This window comes from Microtus pennsylvanicus, chromosome 4 (assembly GCF_037038515.1).
Source record: "Microtus pennsylvanicus isolate mMicPen1 chromosome 4, mMicPen1.hap1, whole genome shotgun sequence".
Taxonomy (NCBI): Eukaryota; Metazoa; Chordata; class Mammalia; order Rodentia; family Cricetidae; genus Microtus; species Microtus pennsylvanicus.
The window spans coordinates 121,803,021-121,828,864 of NC_134582.1; the positions used below are offsets into that span (position 1 = coordinate 121,803,021).

The window sequence follows — 25,844 nt, forward strand, 5'->3', positions numbered from 1 at the left end:
AGGCAGTTTATTGATCCATTTCAGACATCCTGTGATTGATCCAGCATCCATCTGGCTCTTCTCTGTATCCATTTATCTGCAAAGGGAATTGTTATATAGTATAGTTGTGAATTTTATTTTTTATAATAACAGCATTTAAGAAAGATTAGTGAGAATGCCTTGCAAACCACCAAAAATTTAATTTTTCTGATAAGGGAAAATGGTTACATTCTATTATTACAGAAAGAAATTGTTAGGAGATTGCCTCTTTTGTGGGTCATAGTGTTTTTATTGCTAAAACTAAAATTTTTAGTATAAAATTAATTAAATTTAAAATTAATTGATTATAGTTGAATATTCACCACTTTTATATAATGTTTTATATGCCGGGTGGCGGCGGCACACGTCTTTTAATCCCAGCATTTGGGAGGCAGAGGTAGGTAGATCTCTATGAGTTCAAGGCCAGCCTTGTCTACAAGAGCTAGTTCCAGGACAGCTAGAGCTGTTAAACAGAGAAACTCGGTCTCAAAAACAACAAAATGATAATAATGATGATAATAATGATAATAATAATGTTTTATGCATATCATTATAAAGCAAAATATCTATGTTTTGAATTTAATTGCTTCTTGGGAAATGGGTTCTTAGAAGTGTGTTAGCAAACGGCATAAAACTTCACATTTCTAAATTACATTTTAGCTAGAATGTAAGCACGCTAAAGGGAGAACTCTGGATTTTTGTTTTCCCTACCCTCTTTTCGTAAATCTTTTGTATTGACTGTTAGTTCAGTTAAGTATAGGAATGTGTAAGATATTCTAAGAAAAACAAATATTATATCTGTTCTTTTTGTTTTTTATTATGAAGCTGAAAAAGACATTACTTTACATCTTCAATCAGAAATTTCATCAAATGGTCAGAAAGATGGAATTAACCTAAGTACTACTCAACAAGAAAGTATTGCAATGATTCCTAAAGGTTTTCCTGAAAACTCGGTTGTCAACTGTGACTCCCAGGCCTTAAATATGTTGGCTGATCTGGCATTAAGCTCTGCTGCTTCTTCCATACCACCTTGTGAGCTTAGGAACCTTCCCAGTGTCTCTGAATTGCCACAAAATAATGTTTTACTCTCTAAAGAAAATTCATTGCACGGTACCTCTGACCATGAATATCATAGGGGAGTTAAAAGTCAAAAAGGTGTTCTACTAACTAAACCATCTTCTGATGAGAAGCTTAATTCAGAGTCAGATTTACCTGTTAGCCAAGAAGAAAACTTGGTACCTTTTTCTCAGTTTCCTACTATTGCCCAATCAGTACCTCCTGAGGAAGGCCAAGAATCCTCAGATGCAAGTCAAAACTCTGTTGCTGTGGAACATTCCTATGCCTTGCTTCTTGCTGAGCAGTCAAAGAAACATCTGCATCAGAGAAAGTTACCAAGCCCTGCTTTTGCAAAGAATGGGGCAAAAGGCCCCGAAGCTGGAACTCCTATAGGAAAGGTCATGCCATTTCGGCATCTTCAGAACACCTCCCCTCTACAAAAGCTTTCTGAAGATTCATTGACTAAGCGCAAAAGTCTGTTCGTGTCTTCCAGTCTCAAAGATTTTTTTTGCTCTCATACGGTTCTTAGTTGTGATGGCTCCTTTAAGATCACTTTCAAATGTGAAGGAGAATATGCATTCAGCTTAGATAGCAAATACACCAGCAACCCTCTGGAGAAAACTGTTGTGAGAGCATTACATGGGTAAGTAGGAAGGGTACAACAGCTGTTTGTCAAGATCTGTGTGGTAAGATGGAAGACTTGGGGAAGAAGAAAAAGTTATAAAGCTATAATATAATAATAATATAATATCAGGTAGGTTGAATATGACAGATTTTGCCATTGTTGATGATCACATGGAGATTTATTGTATAGATAAATGAGACTTATGAATGGATTTTCATTTGCTTGTTCATCAAATTGATGGGAGTGGCCAATGAGTGATTTTGTAAGTCTTCCTTAAGGATTGATAGAGCTGGGTGGTGGTGGTGCACACCTTTATTCCCAGCATTCAGGAGACAGAGACAGGTCTGTGAGTTTGAAGCCCGCCTAGTTCAGAGTTTCAGGACAGCCAGGGCTACAAAGAGAAACCCTGTCTCAAAAAAACAAAACAAGGGGCCTGGACAGATGGCTCAGTGGTTAAGAGCACTCACTGACTGCTCTTCCAGAGGACTTGGAGCAGAGCACCCACATGGCAGATAACAACTGTCTCTAACTTCAAGATTTTTTTTTCTTATTTATTTATTTATTAAAGATTTCTGCCTCCTCCCCGCCACCGCCTCCCATTTCCCTCCCCCTCCCCTGATCAAGTCCCCCTCCCTCATCTGCTCGAAGAGCAATCAGGGTTCCCTGACCTGTGGGAAGTCCAAGGACCACCCCCTCCATCCAGGTGTAGTAAGGTGAGCATCCAAACTGCCTAGGCTCCCCCAAAGCCAGTACGTGCAGAAGGACCAAAAACCCATTGCCATTGTTCTTGAGTTCTCAGTAGTCCTCATTGTCCACTATATTCAGAGAGTCCGGTTTTATCCCAGGCTTTTTCAGACCCAGGCCAGCTGGCCTTGGTGAATTCCCAATAGAACACCCCCATTGTCTCAGTGTGTGGGTGCACCCCTCGCGGTCCTGAGTTCCTTGCTCGTGCTCTCTCTCCATCTGCTCCTGATTTGGACCTTGAGATTTTTGTCCGGTGCTCCAATGTGGGTCTCTGTCTCTGTCTCCTTTCATCGCCTGATGAAGGTTAATATTCAGGAGGATGCCGATATGTTTTTCTTTGGGTTCACCTTCTTATTTAGCTTCTCTAGGATCACGAATTATAGGCTCAATGTCCTTTATTTATGGCTAGAAACCAAATATGAGTGAGTACATCCCATGGTCCTCTTTTTGGGTCTGGCTTACCTCACTCAGGATAGTATATTCTATTTCCATCCGTTTGTATGCCAAATTCAAGAAGTCATTGTTTTTTACTGCTGAGTAGTATTCTAATATGTATATATTCCATACTTTGTTCATCCATTCTTCCATTGAAGGGCATCTTGGTTGTTTCCAGGTTCTGGCTATTACAAACAATGCTGCTATGAACATAGTTGAGCATATACTTTTGTTGTATGATAGGGCCTCTCTTGGGTATATTCCCAAGAGTGGTATTGCTGGGTCCAGGGGTAGGTTGATCCTGAATTTCCTGAGAAACCACCACACTGCTTTCCAAAGTGGTTGCACAAGTTTGCATTCCCACCAGCAATGGATGAGTGTACCCCTTTCTCCACAACCTCTCCAGCAAAGGCTATCATTGGTGTTTTTGATTTTAGCCATTCTGGCAGGTGTAAGATGGTATCTTAAAGTTGTCTTAATTTGCATTTCCCTGATCGCTAAGGAAGTTGAGCATGACCTTAAGTGTCTTTTGGCCATTTGAAGTTCTTCTGTTGAGAATTTTCTGTTCAGCTCAGTGCCCCATTTTATAATTGGGTTGATTAGTTTTTTACAGTCTAGTTTCTTGAGTTATTTATATATTTTGGAAATCAGACCTTTCTCAGTTGCAGGGTTGGTGAAGATCTTCTCCCAGTCAGTGGGTTGCCTTTTTGTCTTAGTGACAATGTCCTTTGCTTTATGGAAGCTTCTCAGTTTCAGTAGGTCCCATTTATTCAATGTTGCCCTTAATGCCTGTGCTGCTGGGGTTATATGTAGGAAGCGGTCTCCTGTGCTCATATGTTGTAGAGTACTTCCTACTTTCTCTTCTATCTGGTTCAGTGTGCTCAGACTGATATCGAGGTCTTTAATCCATTTGGACTTGAGTTTTGTGCATGGTGATAGATATGGATCTATTTTCATTCTTCTACAGATTGACTTCCAGTTATGCCAGCACACTTTGTTGAAGATGCTGTCTTTTTTTCCATTGTATATTTTTAGCTCCTTTATCGAAAATCGGGTGTTCATAGGTTTGTGGGTTAAAGTCAGGGTCTTCTATTGGATTCCATTGGTCGACTTCTCTGTTTTTATGCTAATACCAAGCTGTTTTCAGTACTGTAGCTCTGTAATAGAGTTTGAAGTCAGGGATGGTAATGCCTCCAGACAATTCTTTATTGTATAGGATTGTTTTAGCTATCCTAGGTTTGTTGTTTTTCCATATGAAGTTGATTATTGTCTTCTCCAGGTCTGTGAAGAATTTTGATGGGATTTTGATGGGGATTGCATTGAATCTATAGATTGCTTTTGGTAGAATTGCCATTTTTACTATGTTGATCCTCCCAATCCAAGAGCAAGGGAGATCCTTCCATTTTCTGGTGTCCTCTTCAATTTCTTTCTTCAAAGACTTAAGGTTCTTGTCAAATAGATCTTTCACTTCCTTGGTCAGAGTTACCCCAAGATATTTTATGCTATTTGTGGCTATCGTGAAAGGTGATGCTTCTCTGATTTCCCTCTCTGCTTCCTTATCCTTAGTGTATAGGAAGGCAACTGATTTTTTGGGGTTGATCTTATATCCTGCCACATTACCAAAGGTGTTTATCAGCTATATGAGTTCTTTGGTAGAGTTTTTGGGGTCGCTTATGTATACTATCATATCATCTGCAAATAACGAAAGCTTAAGTTCTTCCTTTCCAATACGAATCCCCTTGATCCCCCTATGTTGTCTTATTGCTATTGCTAGAACTTCAAGCACTATATTGAAGAGGTATGGAGAGAGTGGACATCCTTGTCATGTTCCTGATTTTAGTGGGATGGCTTTGAGTTTTTCTCCATTTAATTTAATGTTAGCTGTCGGCTTGCTGTAAATAGCTTTTATTATATTTAGGTATGACCCTTATATCCCTAATCTCTCCAAGACCTTTATCATAAAGGGGTGTTGAATTTTGTCGAATGCTTTTTCAGCATCTAATGAAATGATCATATGGTTTTTTTCTTTCAGTTTATTTATATGGTGGATTACATTGATAGATTTGCGAATGTTGAACCAGCCCTGCATCTCTGGGATGAAGCCTACTTGACCATAATGGATAATTTTTGTAATGTGTTCTTAGATTTGGTTTGCCAGTATTTTATTGAGAATTTTTGGGTCGATATTCATGAGTGATATAGGCCTGTAATTCTCTTTCTTGGTTGGGTCTTTGTGGGGTTTTGGTATCAGGGTAACTGTAGCTTCATAAAAGGAATTTGGCAATGACTCTTCTGTTTCTATATTGTGAAATACATTAAGGAGTATAGGTATTAGCTCTTCTTGGAAGTTTGGTAGAATTCTGCATTGAAACCATCTGGTCCTGGGCTTTTTTTGAAAGGGAGATTTTTGATAACAGTTTCTAATTTCTCGCGACTAACAGGTCTATTTAGATCATTCACCTGGTCTTGGTTTAGCTTTGGTATATGGTACTTATCTAAAAAAAATGTCCATTTCTTTTGCATTTTCCAGTTTTGTGGCATACAGGCTTTTGTAGTAAGATCTAATGATTCTCTGAATTTCCTCTGTGTCTGTGGTTATGTCCCCCTTTTCATTTCTGATCTTATTTATTTGCGTGTTCTTTCTCTGTCTTTTAATTAGTTTGGATAGGGGTTTGCGAACTTGTTGATTTTTCTCCAAGAACTAACCAACTTTTTGTTTCATTGATTCTTTGGACTGTTTTCTGTGTTTCTATTTTGTTGATTTCAGCCCTCAGTTTGATTATTTCCAGTCTTCTACTCCTCCCGGGCGCATCTGCTGCTTTTTTTTTCCTAGAGCTTTCAGGTATGCTGTTAAGTCTCCAATTTATGCTTTCTCCGTTTTCTTTAAGTGGGCACTTAATGCTATGAACTTTCCTCTTAGCACTGCTTTCATAGTGTCCCATAGGTTTGGGTATGTTGTGTCTTTATTTTCATTAAATTCAAGGAAGACTTTAATTTCTTTCTTAATTTCTTCCTTGACCCAGGTGTGGTTCAGTAGTTGACTGTTCAGTTTCCATGAGTATGTAGGCTTTCTGGGGGTAGCATTGTTGTTGCCTTCTAACTTTAATCCGTGGTGATCTGATAAGACACAGGTGGACACTGATATTTTTTTGTATCTGTGGAGGTTTTTTTTTTAATTATTTATTATGTATACAGTATTCTGCCTGCATGTATCTCTGCAGGCCAGAAGAGGGCATCAAGTCTCACTGCAGATGGTTGTGAGCCACCATGTGGTTGCTGGGAATTGAACTCAGGACCTCTAGAAGAGCAGGCAAAGCTCTTAACCACTGAGCCATCTCTCCAGCCCTGGCGGTTTTCTTTGTTTAGGAGTATGTAGTCAGTTTTCGAGAAGGTTCCATGAGCTGCAGAGAAGAAGATATATTCTTTCCTATTTGGGTGGAGTGTTCTATAGATATCTGTTAAGTCCACTTGCTTCATTACCTCCAACAATTCTCTTAATTCTCTATTAGGTTTCTGCCTGATTGACCTGTCCATTGGCGAGAGAGGTGTGTTGAAGTCTCCTACTACTAGGGTGTGTGGTTTGATGTCTGCCTTGAGTTTTAGTAATATTTCTTTTATATAAGTGGGTGCTTTTATATTAGGGGCGTAAGTATTCAGGATTGAGACTTCATCCTGATGAATTGTTCCTGTTATGAGTATAAAGTGTCCATCTCTATCTCTTCTGATTGATTTTAGTTTGAAGTCAGTTTTATTAGAAATTAGTATGGCCACACCTGCTTTTTTCTTAGGACCATTTGCTTGAAAAACCTTTTCCCAGCCCTTTAGTCTGAGTAGATGCCTGTCTTTGTGGTTGAGATGTGTTTCTTGCAAATAGCAGAATGTTGGATCTTGTTTTCGTATCCAATCTCTTAGACTGTGCATTTTTATAGGTGAATTGAGACCATTAATATTAAGTGATATTAATGACCAGTGGTTGTTTACTCCGGTTATTCTTATTGTTTTTGGTAGTAGAGTTTGTGTGTCTCCCTTCTTTGAGTTGTGCTGGTGAAGGGTCACTAGATGCCTGAGTTATTGTAGGCAGTGTTGGCAATGTTGGATTCCTTGGGTTGTGATTTTCATTCTATTACTTTCTGTAGGGCTGGATTTGTGGCTACGTATTGTTTAAATTTGTTCTTATCCTGGAATGTCTTGTTTTCTCCATTGATAGTGAAGATAGCTTGGCTGGGTATAGTAGTTTGGGTTTGCATCCATGGTCTCTTAGTTTCTGCAATACTTTCTTCCACAATATAACACAGTATCATCTACTCCTCTGAGTCACTGGTCCTCTTTCAACACAGAACATGGCATGATTCCTTCACCGAGCTGAAGCCTGCATGTATTGCCACATCAACATAGAAGGCATATATGAGAAGAGTTCCATTCAAAACGTATTTTCCCAATAACTAAATCTCAATGATCTCTCGGAGAAGCCCAAATAACTCTAATACACATGTGCGAATATTTCAGTTACCCCATATATTAGTGATTGGCCATCAAACCCAGAAAAGTCAAGGGACCCATCCGAGGTCACTGAGTTCGGCCTGGCAACACCAGAAACCGCATCTGATACACAGATCACACTCCCTGCACAAACTCTCATTCCATTGCCTTCAGCTCCTCAAAAACTCGTTCAGTCCTCAGAATGAGTTCAATGCCTCTGAGTGCGAAGCAAAGTAGAGAACAAACGATATGTATTCAGCAGTGCTGTTTCTAATACACACCCTTGCGTTGGTGCACAATAATCCAGGACCTTCTGGCTTTCATGGTTTCCAATGAGAAGTCAGGTGTAAGTCTGATCGGTTTACCTTTATAAGTTATGTGCCCTTTTTCCTTTGCAGCTCTTAATATTCTTTCTTTATTCTGTATATTTTGTGTTTTGATTATTATATGGCGAGGGGATTTTTTTTTTTTGATCCGGTCTGTTTGGTGTTCTGTATGCTTCTTGAATATTTAAAGAAATATCTTTCTTTATATTGGGAAAATTTTCTTCCATAATTTTGTTAAAAATATTTTCTGGGCCTTTGAGCTGTGAGTCTTCTTTTTCTTCTATCCCTATTATTCTTAGGTTTGGTCTTTTTATTGTGTCCCACATTTCCTGAATGTTTTGTGGTGAGAATTTGTTGGCTTTGCTGTTTTCTTTGATCAGTGCATTTATTTTCTCTATGGTGTCTTCAGAATCTGAGATTCTTCTATCTCTTGTAATCTATTGATTATGCTTGTTTCTGTAGGCTCTGCTCGTTGACCTAGATTTTCCATATCCAGCTGGTCCTCAGTTTGTGTTTTCTTCCGTGCTTCCATTTCAGTTTTCAATTCTTGAACTGTTTCCATTACCTGTTTGATCGTTTTTTCTTGGTTTCCCAGGGTATCATTTATGTATTTACTCATTTTTTCAAACTTTTTGTTATACTTCTCATCCATTTTTATAAGGGCATTTTTTTACATGTTGTTTAAGGGACTCTATTTCATAAAGTCAATTTTTTCCTCTTCTTCTGTGTTAGGGTGTTCAAGTCCTTCTGTTGTAAGATCATTGGGTTCTGGTGTTTTCATGTTGTTTTTCAGATTGTTGTGTGAATTCTTGCCTTGGCGCCAGCCCATCTCCTCCTATTGATGCTATCTAATGGGTCTTTTAAAACAGGATCAGGTTTCCCTGCTGGCCAGGGGCCCCACTTACAAATTGCCCTCGCTCTGTTTCCTGGCTTCTGCCGCGGGCCAAGATCCCTCTCACCACTCAGAAGGGTCTTCAGGACCAGGCTCCCCGTTCGCCAGGGACCTCACCAACTAAAGGCCTACCACTCTGCAGGCCAGCCACCAAAACAGAGAAACTCCCGCTGCCCTCTGCCTTGAGCTCCGGACCCAGCGCCCCACAGGCTAAACTGGGTGATCCTGTGGCCCCGCAGAAGGGAGGGGGAGTGAAGGAGGCCCCTGGGCTCAAGCTGGGATGGGTCAGGGAGAGTGAGGTCACAGCAGAAGAGGAGCAGCCCCAGTAGAGGGTACCAGCCCTCGCAGACTAACGGGGGGGGGGTCAAGAGTGTCGGGGGAATGCCTCGCCAATGAAAGGCCTACCACTCTGCAGGCCAGGCCCCAAAAAACCTACTTGATTTAATTGTAGTGGGGCGATCTGCTCTCAGTGTGGGCTTAACTGTTTCATGCTTGGACTATCCCGCAGCGTCTGCGTGGCGTGCGGGCCTGCGCGCTGATCTCTAACTTAAAGATTTGACACTCTCACACAGACATACATGCAGGCAAAGTATCAATGCAAATGAAATAAAAGTAAATTAGTAAAGACAAAACAGTAACAAAAAGGAATCCTGGCAATAACAACAGACTTATTAGCATTACAGGGTTTTGGAGCATAAACTAATGGCTTTCCTAGTTAAGCCTCTTGTGAACTGGAATAAGTATGTACTTCTAGGCAGTGATTCTCAAGTTTATTGTGTAAATACAGTTTACTTAGGAATCTCGTCAAGCTGCAGATTCTGGTATATTCTGGGGTCTACGTCTCTTAAAAAATTTCAGGTGTCAGTGGCAGATTCCAGCCGTCTGGAGAGTATGGTTTTTAAGTACAGGTTTAACAGAAGCGACATTCTGAGGGTCGTTAATATATTATTTTTTGCATAATGACTGGCCCACTCTAATAAATGGTAGCCATTATTGTTTACAAGAAGAATTAACACCATGAAATGACACTCAAATATTTGTGGACCATTTCATATTTACTAAACGGCATTCGACATTACCAGGTTTCTTCTTTGCATGGGTTCACATACATAGAGATAGTTAGCGTCCTAATTAGTCTGTCTCCAGTATGACAACTGTTGCCTAACTCTAGTTTAGCCTGTGTCAGCTGTCTGTCATCTTTTTCCCTAAGGACAAGAACTGTTTTGTGTCTATCTAGAACTGTAACGTGAAAATAGTATAGTTTTTGCAATATTGCCAAGAATATTCTCTTTATTATTTTTCTATTTAATTTTTTAAAGATTTTTTTTGAGCTATATATTTTTCGCCTCTACCCTCCTTCCTTCTTCCCTCCTCTTCTACCCTCTCCCAAGGTCCCCCATGTTCCCAATTTACTCAGGAGATTTTTCTTTTTCTACTTCCCATGTAGATTATATCCATGTATGTCTCTCTTAGGGTCCTCTTTGTTATCTAGTTTCTCTGGGGTTGTGAATTGTAGGCTGGTATTTTTTGTTTGATTTGTTGTTTTTTCAGGGTTTTTTGTTGTTTTTGCTTTATTTCTAAAAGCTACTTATGAGTGAGTACATATGCTATTTGTCTTTCTGAGTTACCTCACTCAATATAATGTTTTCTATATTCACCCATTTGCCCACAAATTTCAATATGTCATTATATTTTTTCTTCTGTGTAGTACTCTATTGTTTAAATGTACCACATTTTCCTTATCCATTCTTCAGTCAAGGGGCATTAAGGTTGTTTCCAGGTTGTGGCTGTGACAAACAATGCTGCTTTAAACATAGTTGAGCACATGTCTTTGTGGTACGATTGGTATATACCCAAAGTGGTTTTGCTGGGTCTTGAGGTGGGTTGTTTCCTAATTTTCTGAGAAATAGCCACACTGATAACCAAAGTGGCTGTATCAGTTTGCACTCCCACCAGCAAGCCCAGAGAATATTCTAATCATCATACTTTTCCAACTATTAAAAGGGATAAAAGGAAAGCTAATTACAAAGCTACTTTCAATATAGCCAGGACTGTTGCACAGAGAAATCCTGTCTCAAAAAAGAAAAAAAAGAAAGAAAATTAAATTAATTAACAATCCTCAGCCTAACTAAAGTGATAAGAATTTGAGTAGTTGCAAGAATATTAATCTTACAATAAAAAGACTGTCTCCAGAGTGAGTTTGTGTGGTATGAAAGACAAGTGCTGGGCCAGAAATCAGTAGACCCAGCTGCTCTTCCATATAAGTTTTGTGATTTGAAATAAGTCACTTAATGTTCTGATTGTTGGTTTACTTCTCTTTAAAACACTTTATAATTATTTGTTAAATTAACTTGTACCACATTTGTAATATTTATAAGTAAACACAATTTATTATTGATAGAACTTGTTTATGATAATTAAGTAAAAATAATATTTCAATTATTTTTTGTGTTCCCTTTAACATCATAGACCCTGGAACACTGATTGGCCTGAAAATATGGAAGATGTGAAGCTTTTACTTCATATGTGGGTAGCTCTGTTCTACAGCAAACAGAACAAAGTCATGGGGTCACCTCGAAAGGTGGTAGAACACAGAAACCCAGCAAAATACGTATGCATCAATAGGTCTATAGAATCTTTTGACCAAAGTGAAATTGAGGAGTTTCCCAGTGTGGAACAATATTCTGAAGACTCTCTGTTGGAGAACAAGGAAGCATGTGAAGGTCATGCCACCAATATGACCATTCCTGGACCTTTCGTTAATCCACCAACCACCAGAAACTTGGAACTCTGTGTACAGAATGAACAAAAAGAAATATTTACAGGAGAGAGTCACCTGGATACTTCAGGAAGCCAGAATTTCATCCATTCTTGTAATAATGAGGTGAGGTACTATTATAAATGCTGGGTTGTTTTTCTTTTTTTTTTTTTTTTTTTTTAAATAGTGCCTTTTCATTTTATTTGTGGTCATATTCAAAAGAAAAAAATGGATCTTCCAGCTATGTAAAGGATTTTAATTTTCCAAACAAAATTTTCATAAAGTGTTCCTCTGTATTGTCCATAGGTAGGTTTGTCTACCGTCTTCATTGAGCAAGATACAGGAATCAGTTATGTGGGACCCCAGCTTGATAGTTATTTATTAATATTATAATTTGGGACAAAGTGTTTGCTCTGAACTTGTTTTAAAATAACTAGCTATAAGGACTAGGGAGATAGCTTCATGGATAAATTGCTTGCTGTGCAACCATATGGACCTGAGTCCGAATCTGGAGCATCCGTGTATAAGGTAGGTATGGCAGTGCACATCTCTAACCTGGCACTAGGGGAATGGGCAGGGGTAGACACAGATTAATCCCTGGAGCTTGTTGACCCTAGCATATTCAGTGCACTCCAAGCCAATGAGAGAAAATACACGGTGAATGATACCTGAAGAACAACAACCAAAGTCAAAGCACACACAAATAACTTAAGTTCTGACTTACATATACACCACAGGAGCACACACAACTAACTGAATATGGTTTACCTACATACTAAGGATCTGTGAGTATCTATTTCTAAGTTTGGAAAGCATACTTTGTTTTACTCTTTTTCAACCAGGCCAAGTAATCCATATTTTATATAGAATAAATGCTATAGTGGTAACAAAAACCTTCTAAAGCTCATAGCCCAGATTTAATCTAGAAATTTGTGACAAAATGTGAATATCATCTGGTACTTTTCCCTACATTGGGTAGACTGTGTTGCTGCACATGAGGTATGAATAAGGACGCTTAAAAGAAATCCCACACTAGATCAGAATTGGGAAATAGGCGGTTATTTATTTAGGGGTAGACTCACAAATCAGAATCCTCAGCTGGAAAAGGGCTGGATGCATGCTCCACATCGGCATAAATAGTTTAAGGGGCCACGCCCCAGTGGGCAGGTAACTACTGGCTTGTAGAACTTCCTACAGCAGAGGTCAGTGGGGACTTGCAGAGCCAAGAATGAGCCAAGGAAGATGAGTATCTTCAGGTGACCCATCATTAGCAAATTTAACATATCTATCATTAGCACTGTATACCAAAATAGTGTTCCAAGTGCTTCCCTCATAACAACTCAGTTAATTCTGAAACAAAGCAAGCAAAGTAAGAACTGTTAGCTTACGAAACTATGATGAGGAAACTGAGACCAAGTCAGTTGTCTGAAGTCACAATGTAAATTGCAAAGCCAAATTCATTTCCAAATAGTCTAGTTGTTTCTGCATCATATTCTGTGGATGTAGTTTTGTATGTACACAAATCCAGATGACTATTTTGTGCATAGTAATATTTTTTTTTCTAAAAATGAGGTTCAGAAATTTTCACCTATTCTCAAGGATATAAATAAAATTCAGTTAAGAGCAACTATACATTAGACTAAGAAAATAATTAGCAAGGCAGACTTCAGTTACTACCTAAGTCCATACTAGTTTTTTTCTCTCATTCATTCATTCATTTTTTTCTTTTTTCTTTTCTTTTTTTCTTTTTCTTTTTTTTTTTCTGAAAGGAAGGTTTCTCTGTGTAGCCTTGGCTGTCCTGGAACTAGCTCTTGTAGACCAGGCTGGCCTCGAACTCACATAGGTCCACTTGCCTCTGCCTCCAAGTGTGTGATTAAAGGCATGTACCACCATACCCAGTGAGGATGGTTTCTAACAAACATGAAATAGGGTATAAAGAAGGCGGAACCTGGCTTGGTAAGATGGCTCACCAGGTAAAAAGTCATGCAAGCCTAATAACCTAAGTTTGATCCTGGAACTCTCAATGGAAGGAGAACCAGCTTGTAAAGTTATCTTCTGACCTCCATAGATGAGCTGTGGCATACTCTCTGCATGAGTGTGAACACACACATGGAATAGTAATAAATACTTTTTTTTATTTATTTAAAAAGAAGATGAAGGGTAAGCCAGGCATGGCACAAGCCTGTAATCCCTGCACTTGAGATGTGAAGACAATAGAATCAGGAGTTCAAGGCCAGCCTCAGCTACGTAAGATCCTGTTTCAAAAAAGGGAGAGAGGACACTATACATATAAAATTGAAGAATAAAAATAGTATATATTTTTTAAAGGTTAAGCATTGAGTAAAATTGTACTAAATGTTTATGTGAAACAAATTCAGAACCTATTCATATCGTTCATTAAATTTGCTAGTTGGAGAAAAAATAATTACAATGAATGACTTTTAATTGATCTTTATAGTATATGCTGGTTAAATATTTTTCATTCAAAAATTTTAGAACCAAAAATTGAGATATGGGAAAACTTCCGAATTTAGAATTTTGCTTCTGGAACATCACTGTCTCAAAACTCATTGAAGTAGTCTATTCAAAGCTTAAGTATCATGTCACCAAGTAAAGACTTTAGATATCAAAAAATGTGGGTTTCAGATTTTCAGATGTTCTAGCTTATGGTCCTAAGAGTATTTGAGGGTTGGGGGCAGGGGCTGGGGATTGAGTAGTGTGCCTGCACCTAAAAGCATGTGACTGCTATAACATCCCCTTGTTCCACAAATGACACACGGAGTGTGAACAATATTTTACCACAAAAGACTAGAGGCCAAAGTGCCGGGCGGTGGTGGCGCACGCCTTTAATCCCAGCACTTGGGAGGCAGAGGCAGGCGGATCTCTGTGAGTTCGAGACCAGCCTGGTCTACAAGAATTAGTTCCAGGACAGGCTCCAAAACCACAGAGAAACCCTGTCTCGAAAAACCAAAAAAAAAAAAAAAAGACTAGAGGCCAATACCATGTTGCTTGTGGTCACAGGTGTATTTGACCAATTTTTAAATAGACAATTTTTAGAAATATCCCATTGTACCTTTAATTAAATATATATCTTAAGTATAAATATACCAAGATTGTCACAACTAGCATTTCACTAATCGCCATAGTGTGTTTTAGAATTTTGGTTGGATGTTTTCAGGCATGGTGTTACTAGGAAGACTGCAGGAAGATTCTAAGGTTTCTTCTCGTTGAGACTTTTCTTTAGCCAGATGGTGGTGGCACACATCTTTAATCCCAGCACACAGGAGGCAGAGGCACACGGATTTCTGTTGAGTTCCAGGCCAGCCTAGTCTACAGAGAGGGTTTCAGGAGAGCTAGGACTTAACAGAAAAGCTCTATGGTCTAAGAGAAGAAAGAAAGAAAAGAATTTTCTTTCTCCTTGTCCTTTTAAAACTGACATCTTGGTGTTCCCTACCCTGACTACTAAAGTTAATATCTCTTTGGTTGGGACAGAAAGTTTTTAATGAGTTAAGTCTTCACTTAGACCATATGCCTGTAGACATAGCAATCTGTGAGCATCGTGCTCCAAACATTGCCATGTGTGGTAAATTGTATTCGTTTGTTTTTCAACAAATTTAGACAAGATTATGTGGAGACTTAACAAAACAACCTCCTTATAAATTCATCAAAATTATCCTGTTGATAGTTTATCTAAATTCTATTTAATACTGTTTATCTCAGTCCTTTTATTATATGAATGAAAAGTCATTGACAAATTTTCTGTTGCTTTGTAGAATAAGAGGCAATAAAATGAATAGTTGTCTCCACATTTACACAAAGAAGTAGTTAGGGATTGAGGAAGGACTCTTACTAACAGAATCAGTTATTCAGAATTCATGGGGTGTAATTATTACTGTCTCATGGGAAAATTCCAGATGTCAGTGTTTGTATAGTGTAGTTGGAAATTGCTGTTTAAGAATAAAAGGTTAGCCGGGTGGTGGTGGCGCATGCCTTTAATCCCAGCACTCGGGAGGCAGAGGCAGGCCTGGTCTACAAGAGCTAGTTCCAGGACAGGAACCAAAAAGCTACGGAGAAACCCTGTCTTGAAAAATCCAAAAGTAAAAAAACAAAAGAATAAAAGGTTATTTTTGTCCTTAAAAGTTATTTAATTTCATTAATAGCAAAATTGAGTGCTATTATTTCTCTGGTGCTTCATTTCTGTATTGATAAATGACACATTTAAATTTGGGAGTAGGGTGTGTGTGTGTGTGTGTGTGTGTGTGTGTGTGTGTGTGTGTGTGTGTGTGTGTGTGTGTGTGTGGTGTCTCTGTGAGTGCAGGTCTATGCGGCCCTGGCTGGCCTCCAACTCAGAGATGTGCCTGCCTCTGCCTATCAACACCTCACACATTTAAGATCTAGTAAACTGGTCAATTAATAAAGTATGGAACTCTGTCTGTGATACTTGTTTTTATTTTTTCTTCCTTTTTGAATGTTTGTTTGTTTGTTTGAGACAGGTCTTAACTTTATGGCCAGGGGCCTTGAACTCATTATTTTCCTGATTCAATCTTCTGAGTACTGGAGTTAACCGGGGTGTGCCACCACCTGCACTTCATCTGTGATTTTTTTGTTTAGGGTTCTTTTGTTGTTTTCTGTTTTTGTTTTGGGACAGGGTTTCTCTGTGTAACAGCCCTAGCTGTCCTGGAATTTGCTCTGTAGACCAAGCTGGACTCAAACTCACAGAGATCTGCCTGTCTCTGCCTCCTGAGTGCTGGGATTAAAGGCGTGTGCCACCACCGTCCATCCAGTATCTGAATATTTTTAAAGGAGAAAAAACAGTGAGCTTGGGGTTCAACTAAGAAGAATACTCACTTAATGTAAACAAGGGCCTACGTTCAATACATTTGGTGGGTTTGCTTATCTCTATTGTATGATAATGCTTATAGATTAAGAGAATTCAAAAAACAAAGTACAATTATCCCATGCCTTTTTTCATAACAGTAATTTTTCTTAATCTGTTTATCTTTTTTTGAAATTGCTTTTTTTTTTAACCTTTTATCATTTCAGGTGACTGGAGGTAAAGACAAACAAGAATTATCAGATATACCTGAGACTTCTAATGTTGGGCTCTCTGATGTCACATGTGCCCAAAGTAATGGATCTTGTATTCCCAGTGAAGATAAGACCTTACCAAACACAACAGCTTATGATGGGGCTGGCAGTGAGGCAATGATGTGTCATAAGTCTGTGTTGAGCACCCTTGAGAACAAAGTTGATACTTTTCATCCATCGCTGCTGATAAAAACGGGTGCTGTACAGGATGCTATCCAGTATAGTAGCCCCATCAATAACAAATGTCAGCCCTCTGCAGAAAGGACAGATGATAACGTGGAATATATGATGATTAATCTGGAGCCGGTTACTCTTGCTCTTGAAAAAGCTGCCTGTGTACCAATACATACAGAAGTAAATACAGCTGACAAACCTACAGACTTTAATACTGAGCTGGTTAAACAAGTGTCCTCTGCCTTGAGTATTCAGTATCCTGTGTCTGAATTGGAAGAGGCACAAACACAGTGCCCTAGGGACATTCCTTCTCTTGCCATTTCAGAGTATAGAGAGAGTAAGTGCCTTTCTGCCTCCTCCCTAGAAATGGAAACAGCTCCTGAAAGCCTGTGTCCATTACAGAAAGAGATTCCTCCTCCAATATCAGCTGATGGATTGATAACTGAGGCACTGCCTTTAGTTAAAAGTTCTAGCTATTCATTAGCCAGTAACAAAACAAAATGTCCACAAGATGCCTCTCTACAGACTCAGAATGGCTTCAGCATGTCTATAAATGAGGTTCTAGAACCATCACAAGTTAAAGTAGTATCATCATCAATCTCTGCTACTCTGGGAAACAAACCATCCCTTAACTGTATTTCAGCAATACGTAATATATCAGATGGCCCCTCAGAAGTACGGATTAATGACAAGAGTAGTCTAAACCAAGAAAAGACTTTGCAAATACTTAATTCAGTATTTCCCAAACAAGCTGATCTATCTATAAATAGGGAGGAGGTTAGCATGGAGTTGTCAGGGGAATATACTAACCCAACTTTAACGGTATTACCACCTACAAACCCCAGGGAGGAAATGGCAGCTGGTGAAATCGAACAATTGCAGAAGACCCCAGTGTCAAATTTAGGACTGCAGAGTAGAACTGAAGAAGAGGTTGAACCAGAAGTCCAGGTGAGCCTCATAAAAAACAAAACAATAAATTCAGCTAGCTATATCTCAGTGTATGCTGTGGACCCCAGAGAACCATTAAAAGAGACACAAAGCAGTGATTTAAAGCCAGGTACATTAATACTTTCTAAAGAAAATTGTGCCCCTAAGGTGGCAGAGGAAATTAACATTCCCTCAGACTTTCCCTTTGGTACTCTAATAGAAGAAGTATCACCAGCTTCTAGTCCTGATCCCATAGTACAAACTGAAGGAACACAACCCACTCCATGCTTAAAACTTCATGGTACACAGTCTGAGAAAAGTAGCGAGTTCTCCCAAGTTAAGTCAGGAAGTTTAACAGGAAAAGAAAATTCTTTTGTTGGTCCTAAGACTTCAATGGGACAAAATAAGTTAACTCAAGTACAAGTACAGCTCTCTGCAGAAATGCCACAGGTACTAACCAGTGCAGGAATAGAAGGCAGAGTAACAGTACCTGGTGAGATAGCTGAGTTCAATGTCCCAAGTGAGCAGAATGAGAGTTTATCTTTTTCAGAAAAGGTACAGTGCCATGATAGAGAGTTAAACAAGCCTACCTCACCCCCTAAATATGGAGGTAACTTCAAGCCTCTTGGAAAACTCTTAAAATCAGGGAACTCATTGCAGGCAATTTGTATGGAGAACAGAAATCTGGGCATAAAACCTTTTGCCTTGGAGTCCATTGTACCCTTATGTAGTACTAGAAAAACTGTTGAAAATAAGTCTTTGGCAGACACATTGGTTTCTATACCCAGTGTAAGTGAAATAGTAAATATGTCATTAAAACACACTAGCTCTAAAAACAGTAAGAAAAATAGCTCTGATTTAAAAACAGTGGCTGATATTAATATGCAGCCTGGGTCCATGAACTCTGCCTCCATTGACAAAACTGAAGAGTTTGTTTCTTCTTGTGACAGTGCTCAGTGCACCTATCACAAAAAACCAGCAAGTGTAGAGCCAGGGTTTCAAACACAAGAAATACCAGTAGTTAGAATGGCCAGTTTACTTCAGAATATTGGAACTGAATTACGTGAAGAAAGGATGGATCTCAGTGCTGTTGGCCTTCACTCTCACTCCACATCTACAAAAGGTGAACAAAAAACAATCTGTGTGCTCCAGGACACATCAAAATGTGAAGAAAAAAAGCCCCTGAATGATGGAGTTTTCTCCCAAAATGATCGTTCTTACCAAAATACAGCAGACATAAGTAAAAGTATCAATGAAGAGCCTTCTGCTTCCTTTGTCCCAGAATCCCTTGCCTCTGTTTGTGACATCTACAAAGAACATACTGCCAGTGAAAACCCTAATATGGGACATAAACCCAAGGCAGATTCTAAAGCACTGAGCAGGAGTACAGAGATAAGTGTGAATGCTTCCACATGCTATGAACCACTTTCTGGAGATACTGACCCAGATTCTCTGGATTGTAGAAACTGCAAATTAGATGTAGAGAATTTGTGTACTTTGGGAGGTAGTCATGCAAGCCACAAAGATGCTGTAAAAGATAGCAGTGATTTTTTCACAGGCTTAAACAACAGTGACACTTGGGTCAACTCCAGCAAAATTTCAGAGCTGGGCACACATGTTCCATCTAGAAGCTGGGACACAGAATCGTGTCCTATCTCAACAAATGATAAGTGTATGCCACGCTACGTCCAGATCCCAGATTCCAGTGGTATCTCCAAGACTTATGCTAACTTTACTATAACAAAAGAATCCAAAGATACCACAAGAACATTGCATAGCCTGAAGAGGCATCGGAATTTCACTGCAAATTGCAATAGCCTTAGCTCCTGGACTAGCACTTGGCATGTGACAGATGACCTCACGCAGAATACTTTAGACCTGGAGTACTTGCGTTTTGATCATAAGCTAAAAGAAATACTAAAGAAGGGAGATTCTCAGCCATCTTCCCTTTCCACCAACATCTTCCCTAAGGAGTCACTTATCCGAATCTCAGTTGAAACATGCCCTTCAACACAAACATCTGATGCCTCGCTTCTGCATCTTCCACCTAAGAGCAGAAGCCCCATCCTAGTAACAGTTGTACACTCAGACACCAGGCCGCAAAGTCATTGTAGAAGAGACCACTCGCCCAGCAATCTAGACCGTTCCTCCTTTTGGAAGGAGAAACATAGTCAAAGTAGAAATCCTGAAAGAAATCAGATTATTCCAGTCCATCTCAATAAACTGAAATACAACAGTACTTTGAAAGAAGCTAGAAGTGATATTTCACTTATTCTAAATGAATATGCTGAATTTAATAAAGTTATGATGAATAGCAACCAAACTGTTTCCCAAGATAAAGAGTTAAATGTAGCTTCTGCAGAAGCTTGTCCACAGGAGACATATCAGCCAAGACAATCGGTATCCTACAAAGATGTGATCACGGACTTGTGTGCCACTCTGCATATCAAACTAAAAGGAGTTATGAGGGAGGCTTGTAAGAGCCCTTTCAGGTTCTACCTCGTTGAAACAGAAGATAAGTCATTCTTCTTAAGAACAAAGGTAAAGTACCAGCTTACTCTATACTTCGTTATATTCTAATTTTTAGTTTAATAGTAATAAAATTTTATGCTTAAAAAATGGTACGGGATGTGATTTAGGTTTTAATCTTCAGTTTTTGTTTACTACATGGCAGGTGTTATCAGTAACTCAGAGGGAACATAAATTCTAAGAGGACAAAAATGAAAAGCTAATGGTGAATCAAGACAAATGCTGCCCTCCCCCAAGTTAGGCTTTTACTATGATTACATCTATTTTCAATGAGCACATTTTTAGCATTCTTTTTTTTTTTAAAGAAAAATTATATTCCAGGGTTGGGGAGATGGCTCAGTTAGTAAAGTACTGACCATACAAGCATTAAAGCCTGAACACAGCACTCATACAAAAAGCTGTGCACGTGGCCTGTAATCTAAACACTGGGGAGACAAAGACTGGCAGGTCCCTGAAGCTTGCTATTCAGTCATTCTAGCTGAATAGGTTAGCTCTAGCTTTGGTGAGATACCCTATATCAAAGTGGTGGAGATCAATAGTAGACACTTGATGTCAATTCTGGCCGCATGTTCATACATAAAAATCACACACCAAAATGTCTTTTTCATTGGTGTATAGAATAGAGGAAAATGAGTAATGATAACTTCTAAAATGAAGGCATGTCTACCATATAACATTTTGTGAAAAGTAATCTTTGTACTAATTCAGACACACAATACAAAGGGCTTAGTGTTGCAGAGATAAAAGCATGAGGGGTGCCAAAAGACAAGGTATGTATGGGACACGGGATCAGAAGGGACAAGAGCCAAGCAGAGGGAAGACCTGATTAATACTACTGCGCATAGAGTATACTGCCAAGAGATGAATTGGGAGACATTATGAGCCATGCTAGAAAGGGGCTCTCCAAGATACCATATTTAGACTTCATCCTGAGGTTACTGGAAAGACTCATAATATTCTTAGAAATAGCAGGGATTGGAGAAGTGGCCCAGCAGTTAATACCGACCGTTCTTACAGAGGACCTGGAATGGGTTCCCATCACTTAAACAGTGTCTCATGACTGTTCATAGGCATCATCTTGTTTCTTTATTGATTGTATTAAAAAATATTGACAGTTTTTTTTACCATGTGGCCACTGTTTTTAATACAAAGTGCATGTTTGTACAAAGGTTACAACTTCTAATTGAACATATACTAAAATAAACATAACATGCATTCAAGAGCACAATGTTTGTTGGGTGTGGTGGCTGGCACCTGTAATCCCAGCACTTGGATGGTTGAGATGAGTGAATCCCAAAAGGTTTGAGGCCAGTGAAGTTACAGAGTAAGATCCTGTCTAAAGAAAACAAAAAACAGTACATGTTTTTTAAGCCTTGGGAACATCCTGAATAATTCTGGCAAGCCCTGAACTATTCTTTAGTGATGGGATATAGACCTGTTTGTAAGATGAGAAGGATCTGCAAACAGTGACAGCTCAATCTTCAGTATTTCAGTTGATTCTTTCCTAAAAGAATTTCTTCAAAAATTATGCTGACCTTTTGAGTGTAGGTGGGATAGTCAGAAGTTCATCTGTTTGGGTATTCAAGGTAGACAATGTAATACATTATAAAGACAATAAATGTTCTGAGCGGAGTATAATTGGGTGTGCAGAGTAGAATATAATTGGGTGTGCAATGGCAAGCCATAATCCTTCATGAGGAAGGATCACGTAAGAGTCGCAAGGGACCAGCGGTAGTGGCACACACCTTCAGTCCCAACACTTGGGAAGCAGAGACAGGCAGATATCTGAGCCCAAGGCCAACCTTGTCTACAAAGTAAGTTTCAGGACAACCAGGGCAACACAGAGAAACCTTTTCTGGGGACGAGGGGGGAGACAAACAAAAACCAAAGAGTCATAAGGGAGATTGGATTTAGGAAAATCTTTGATGCACATTCACCTTCCCAATGAAGCTACTCAAAGAGGTGCTCTGAGGGAAGGTCAGAACATGCAGTTCCTTACCAACATGCAGTTTATGTTATATGGATAGCCAAGGAACAATTAATTCTTCAGATTGGTTCCGATTAGTGATAGAGAAATGCACTGCTATGTTGCTAAAGTTCTAGCTACATAATGACATCATAGAGACAGCCAGCAACCCTGTCCTGTCTCCCTTGAAAGTCCTAGCTGCATATTACAATAATGACATTATAGAGACAGCCAGCAACCCTGTCCTGTCTCCCTTGAAAGTGAAAATTTATGCGAATTAGTTTAGACTTTTTAAAATCAGCCTTTGATATTTTGTAGTCATAAACTGCTTCATCATCAAATTAAACTTCTTGGGCTGTAGAGATGGCTCAGTAAGAGAAGGCACCAGCCACCAAGCCTGACAACCCTAAATTTGATCCTCCCAGGACCACATGATAGGAAAAAAACCAAATCCTGAAAGTTATCCCCTGACCATGGCATGTGTGTGTGTACCTACTTACATACATACACACTAATTTTATAACTAAAAATGAAGCTTAAATCCAGTTTATAGTAATATGTGCATGTGTTTATTTAGTAGTAAGACCAGTAGCTATGTTGCCTTGTAAATAGGATTTGCTTTTTTCATGTATTGTTAAATATTTTTGTTTGCTTTCTTTGAGATGTGCTGCTAAGTAGCAGTATAATGATCCTTCCTCAATCTCCAAGTGCTGAGATTGTATGCACTACCAGGCCTAGCTGGTGGCTTCTTTTTATATAAAAATAGTTGTACCTTGGTAGGCGTGATGGCACATGCCTTTATTCCCAGTACTTGAGAAGCATAGGCAACCGGATCTTTGTGAATTTGAAGCCAACCTGGTCTACGTTGTGCATTCCAGGGCATTCCAGCCAGGGTTTTTTCAGAGACCTTGTGTCAAGAAAGAAAGAAAAGAAAGGTCTGTACAAGTATCCTTTTTTTAGTAAAAGCTGTTTGTAAATCTTTCAGAGCATTCTAAAGAAAGGAGGCCATACAGAAGCGGAACTTCTAGATTTCTGTCAAGCCTTTCAAAGAGAGACTGAGACACTATTAGTTATCATCAAAAATGAAGACATAATATCACATTTGCATCAAGTAAGTTTGGAATCTCACAGTAAAAATATATTCTAGGCACTGAAATTGTTCTGTATTGTGATTCATTGCTGCATTCTGTACATTCTGTGTAGGGAGTAGCTGACATATACTTCCATTGGACCTTTACTGGGAATATAGTGGGGAATATAGTACAGTGTGGCATACTCATTTAGAATCACCCAGGTGTCTGTAGGGCAGGTTGATGCCATGTTCACTGAAAAAAATGTGAGCCAATGCTAAGTTTTCTCACTTGAAGAAATCTTTATTACTTGATGTCTGACTATTAAGAAATGCTTTAAAAGGACTTAGATTGGCTAGTTGATAAGAAATAATTACTTGTCACAAGAAGCGACTTGTGGACACAGGATAGTGACATGAGCTTTGTGGTATTGGCACCACCAGAATGAGTTTGTGTGACTTAACCTTTTATAGGTCCCCTGAACTTCAGACATGTTCTTTCATGAGCTATATCTAGCGCTCTTTTTAATTAATTTTGATGAGCTAATGGCTACTCATGAGGTGAGAACTGCTCTACGTGTGTGGCAGCATTGTCAGTGGTTCTGGCTGAAGTATTTACAGCTGCTCATGGTCCTTGAAATCTATGAGAATGTTAAATGTGCCTATATGTGTCTTTTTTCATGGAAGTCCTTTTATGTCTAACAGATTCCTTCTCTGCTGAAGCTGAAGCATTTCCCAAGTGTCATTTTTGCCGGGGTAGACACTCCTGAAGACATTCTGAATGATACCTACCAAGAGCTGTTTCGCTCAGGCGGCTTTGTGGTATCGGATGATGACATACTAGAAAATTTAACATTAGGTTTGTCTTTAATTTTGAAATCTAGGCATCTCAATTTCTCCTTACCCAGTGACACAAATACTGTTTCATCAAGAAGAAATTATCAACTCTAAAGAAATCATTTACCATATGTTGAAGGCTTATTTTGTGCCAATTGCTGCACCAAATCCTTTTAATGTAGTCATCCTTAACACTTGACAGATCAACACTATTTTAGGGCTTTGTGGGTTTTTTGGTTGGTTGATTGGTTTTTTTTTTTTTTTTTAGAATCAGTTCTCCATTTCTAATGGCACAGGGCCTAATATCTTAATATTAACAAAAAAACTTTTTTAAAAAAAAACAAAATGGCTTCCTGACCAGGCAGTGGTGGTGCACACCTTTAATCCTAGCACTCGGGAGTCAGAGGCAGGTGGATCTCTGAGTTTGAGGTCAGCCTGATCTACAAAGCAAGTTCTAGGACAGGCTCCAAAGCTACACAGAAAAACCCGTCTCGAAAAACCAGAAAAAAAAAAAAAGCCTTCCAAAAGTCATCCTGGTTAATACCTTGAACAGTCTAATGTAGAATTTACTTCTTTTTTTTTTAATATTTATTTATTTATTATGTATACAATATTCTGTCTGTGTGTATGCCTGCAGGCCAGAAGAGGGCACCAGACCCCATTACAGATGGTTGTGAGCCACCATGTGGTTGCTGGGAATTGAACTCAGGACCTTTGGAAGAGCAGGCAATGATCTTAACCTCTGAGCCATTTCTCCAGCCCCTAGAATTTGCTTCTTAAACCTGCCTTAACTCTGATCACATCAGGATAATTTGAATACCATTTTGCAATCAGCTTACCTTCATCAGCATAAATTCTTCATGGAAACTAGGTTAATAAAAATACATAACTTTTCTACTGCACTGGACTACTGCTTCTGTCTGTCATGTGGCTGGTTCAGAGCTTTAGCACAGGCCCCTTCACAGTTGTTTCCCATTATAGTGTGACTGGGTAGAACTGGTTTGAGGAGTCTCACAGGTTATGTGTTTCTGAGGCTGGACATTGCCTGGACATGGAAGAGGTGGAGATGTGGGTCTGATTGTTCCTAAGTGACAACTAATGGACCTTGCATGAATAAAAACTAAGACACATCTTCTCTTTGCTAAACTTATTCTACAGTTCAACTGAAGGAAATTGTCAAAATCCTGGAAAAACTAAATGAAAATGGAAGATGGAAGTGGCTGCTTCACTACAGAGAGAATAAAAAGCTCAAGGAAGATGTCAGGTATGTACATGTGGAGAAAGGTGCAAATACCCTAGTCCCAGTTTTCCATGTGCCTTAGATTATGTGTAACTCAAGCACCACAGCTACAAGAACGGTGTCAGAGTGAATATTAAAGCTTGGCTTCCTAAGATTTAGGTCTGCTGGATAGCTTTGGGATTTGTTTTTTGTAATAGGGCATCCAGTGAGAGTTGTATCTACAGCAACATCAGCAGCTAAGTCAGGCTCTGCTGCATATGCAAAAATATGGTGAAATGTGAGCTTGGTGCTGGTGCTTTTTTTGGCTATTGATTCTTATTTTGAGTTGTCAGGGTATTGGATTTAAACAGTAGGCAGGTTGCTATAAATCTAAAGCAGTGATTTGTTGTTTTGATTGCTTTTAGAAAGTTTTTTGCAGCCCAATCAGTGTTCCTTCCTCTCCTCAGTCCCTCCCCAACCCCCACCCACAACACACACATCTTCTCTTCAGAAAAGTGCAGGCCTTCCAGCCAGAGCATATCAAGTTAAAGCAGTGATCTGTGTGTGTGGTTTGTGTGGGTTACACACTTGTTTGCAGGAGCCTGGCAGTCTGTCAGGTGTTTTCTATCACTGCCCATCTTATTTCTTAAGAGAAGGTCTCACTGAATCTGGAACTCATGGATTGAACTTGGCTGGTTGGCT

The 25,844-nt window shown here is 39.1% G+C and overlaps 1 protein-coding gene across 5 annotated transcripts in view; it reads left to right on the forward strand.

Moving 5' to 3' along the window:
• Positions 1-25,844, forward strand: part of Tasor2 (transcription activation suppressor family member 2) — a 51,884-nt gene that overhangs the window by 22,238 nt on the left and 3,802 nt on the right. For all 5 annotated transcript variants that reach the window (XM_075970311.1, XM_075970310.1, XM_075970313.1 and 2 more), the window contains exons 12-17: positions 844-1,717; positions 11,045-11,459; positions 16,377-20,063; positions 23,003-23,128; positions 23,792-23,945; positions 25,082-25,187. In XM_075970311.1, coding sequence (XP_075826426.1) covers positions 844-1,717; positions 11,045-11,459; positions 16,377-20,063; positions 23,003-23,128; positions 23,792-23,945; positions 25,082-25,187 — 5,362 coding nt within the window. The remainder of the gene's footprint in view (positions 1-843; positions 1,718-11,044; positions 11,460-16,376; positions 20,064-23,002; positions 23,129-23,791; positions 23,946-25,081; positions 25,188-25,844) is intronic.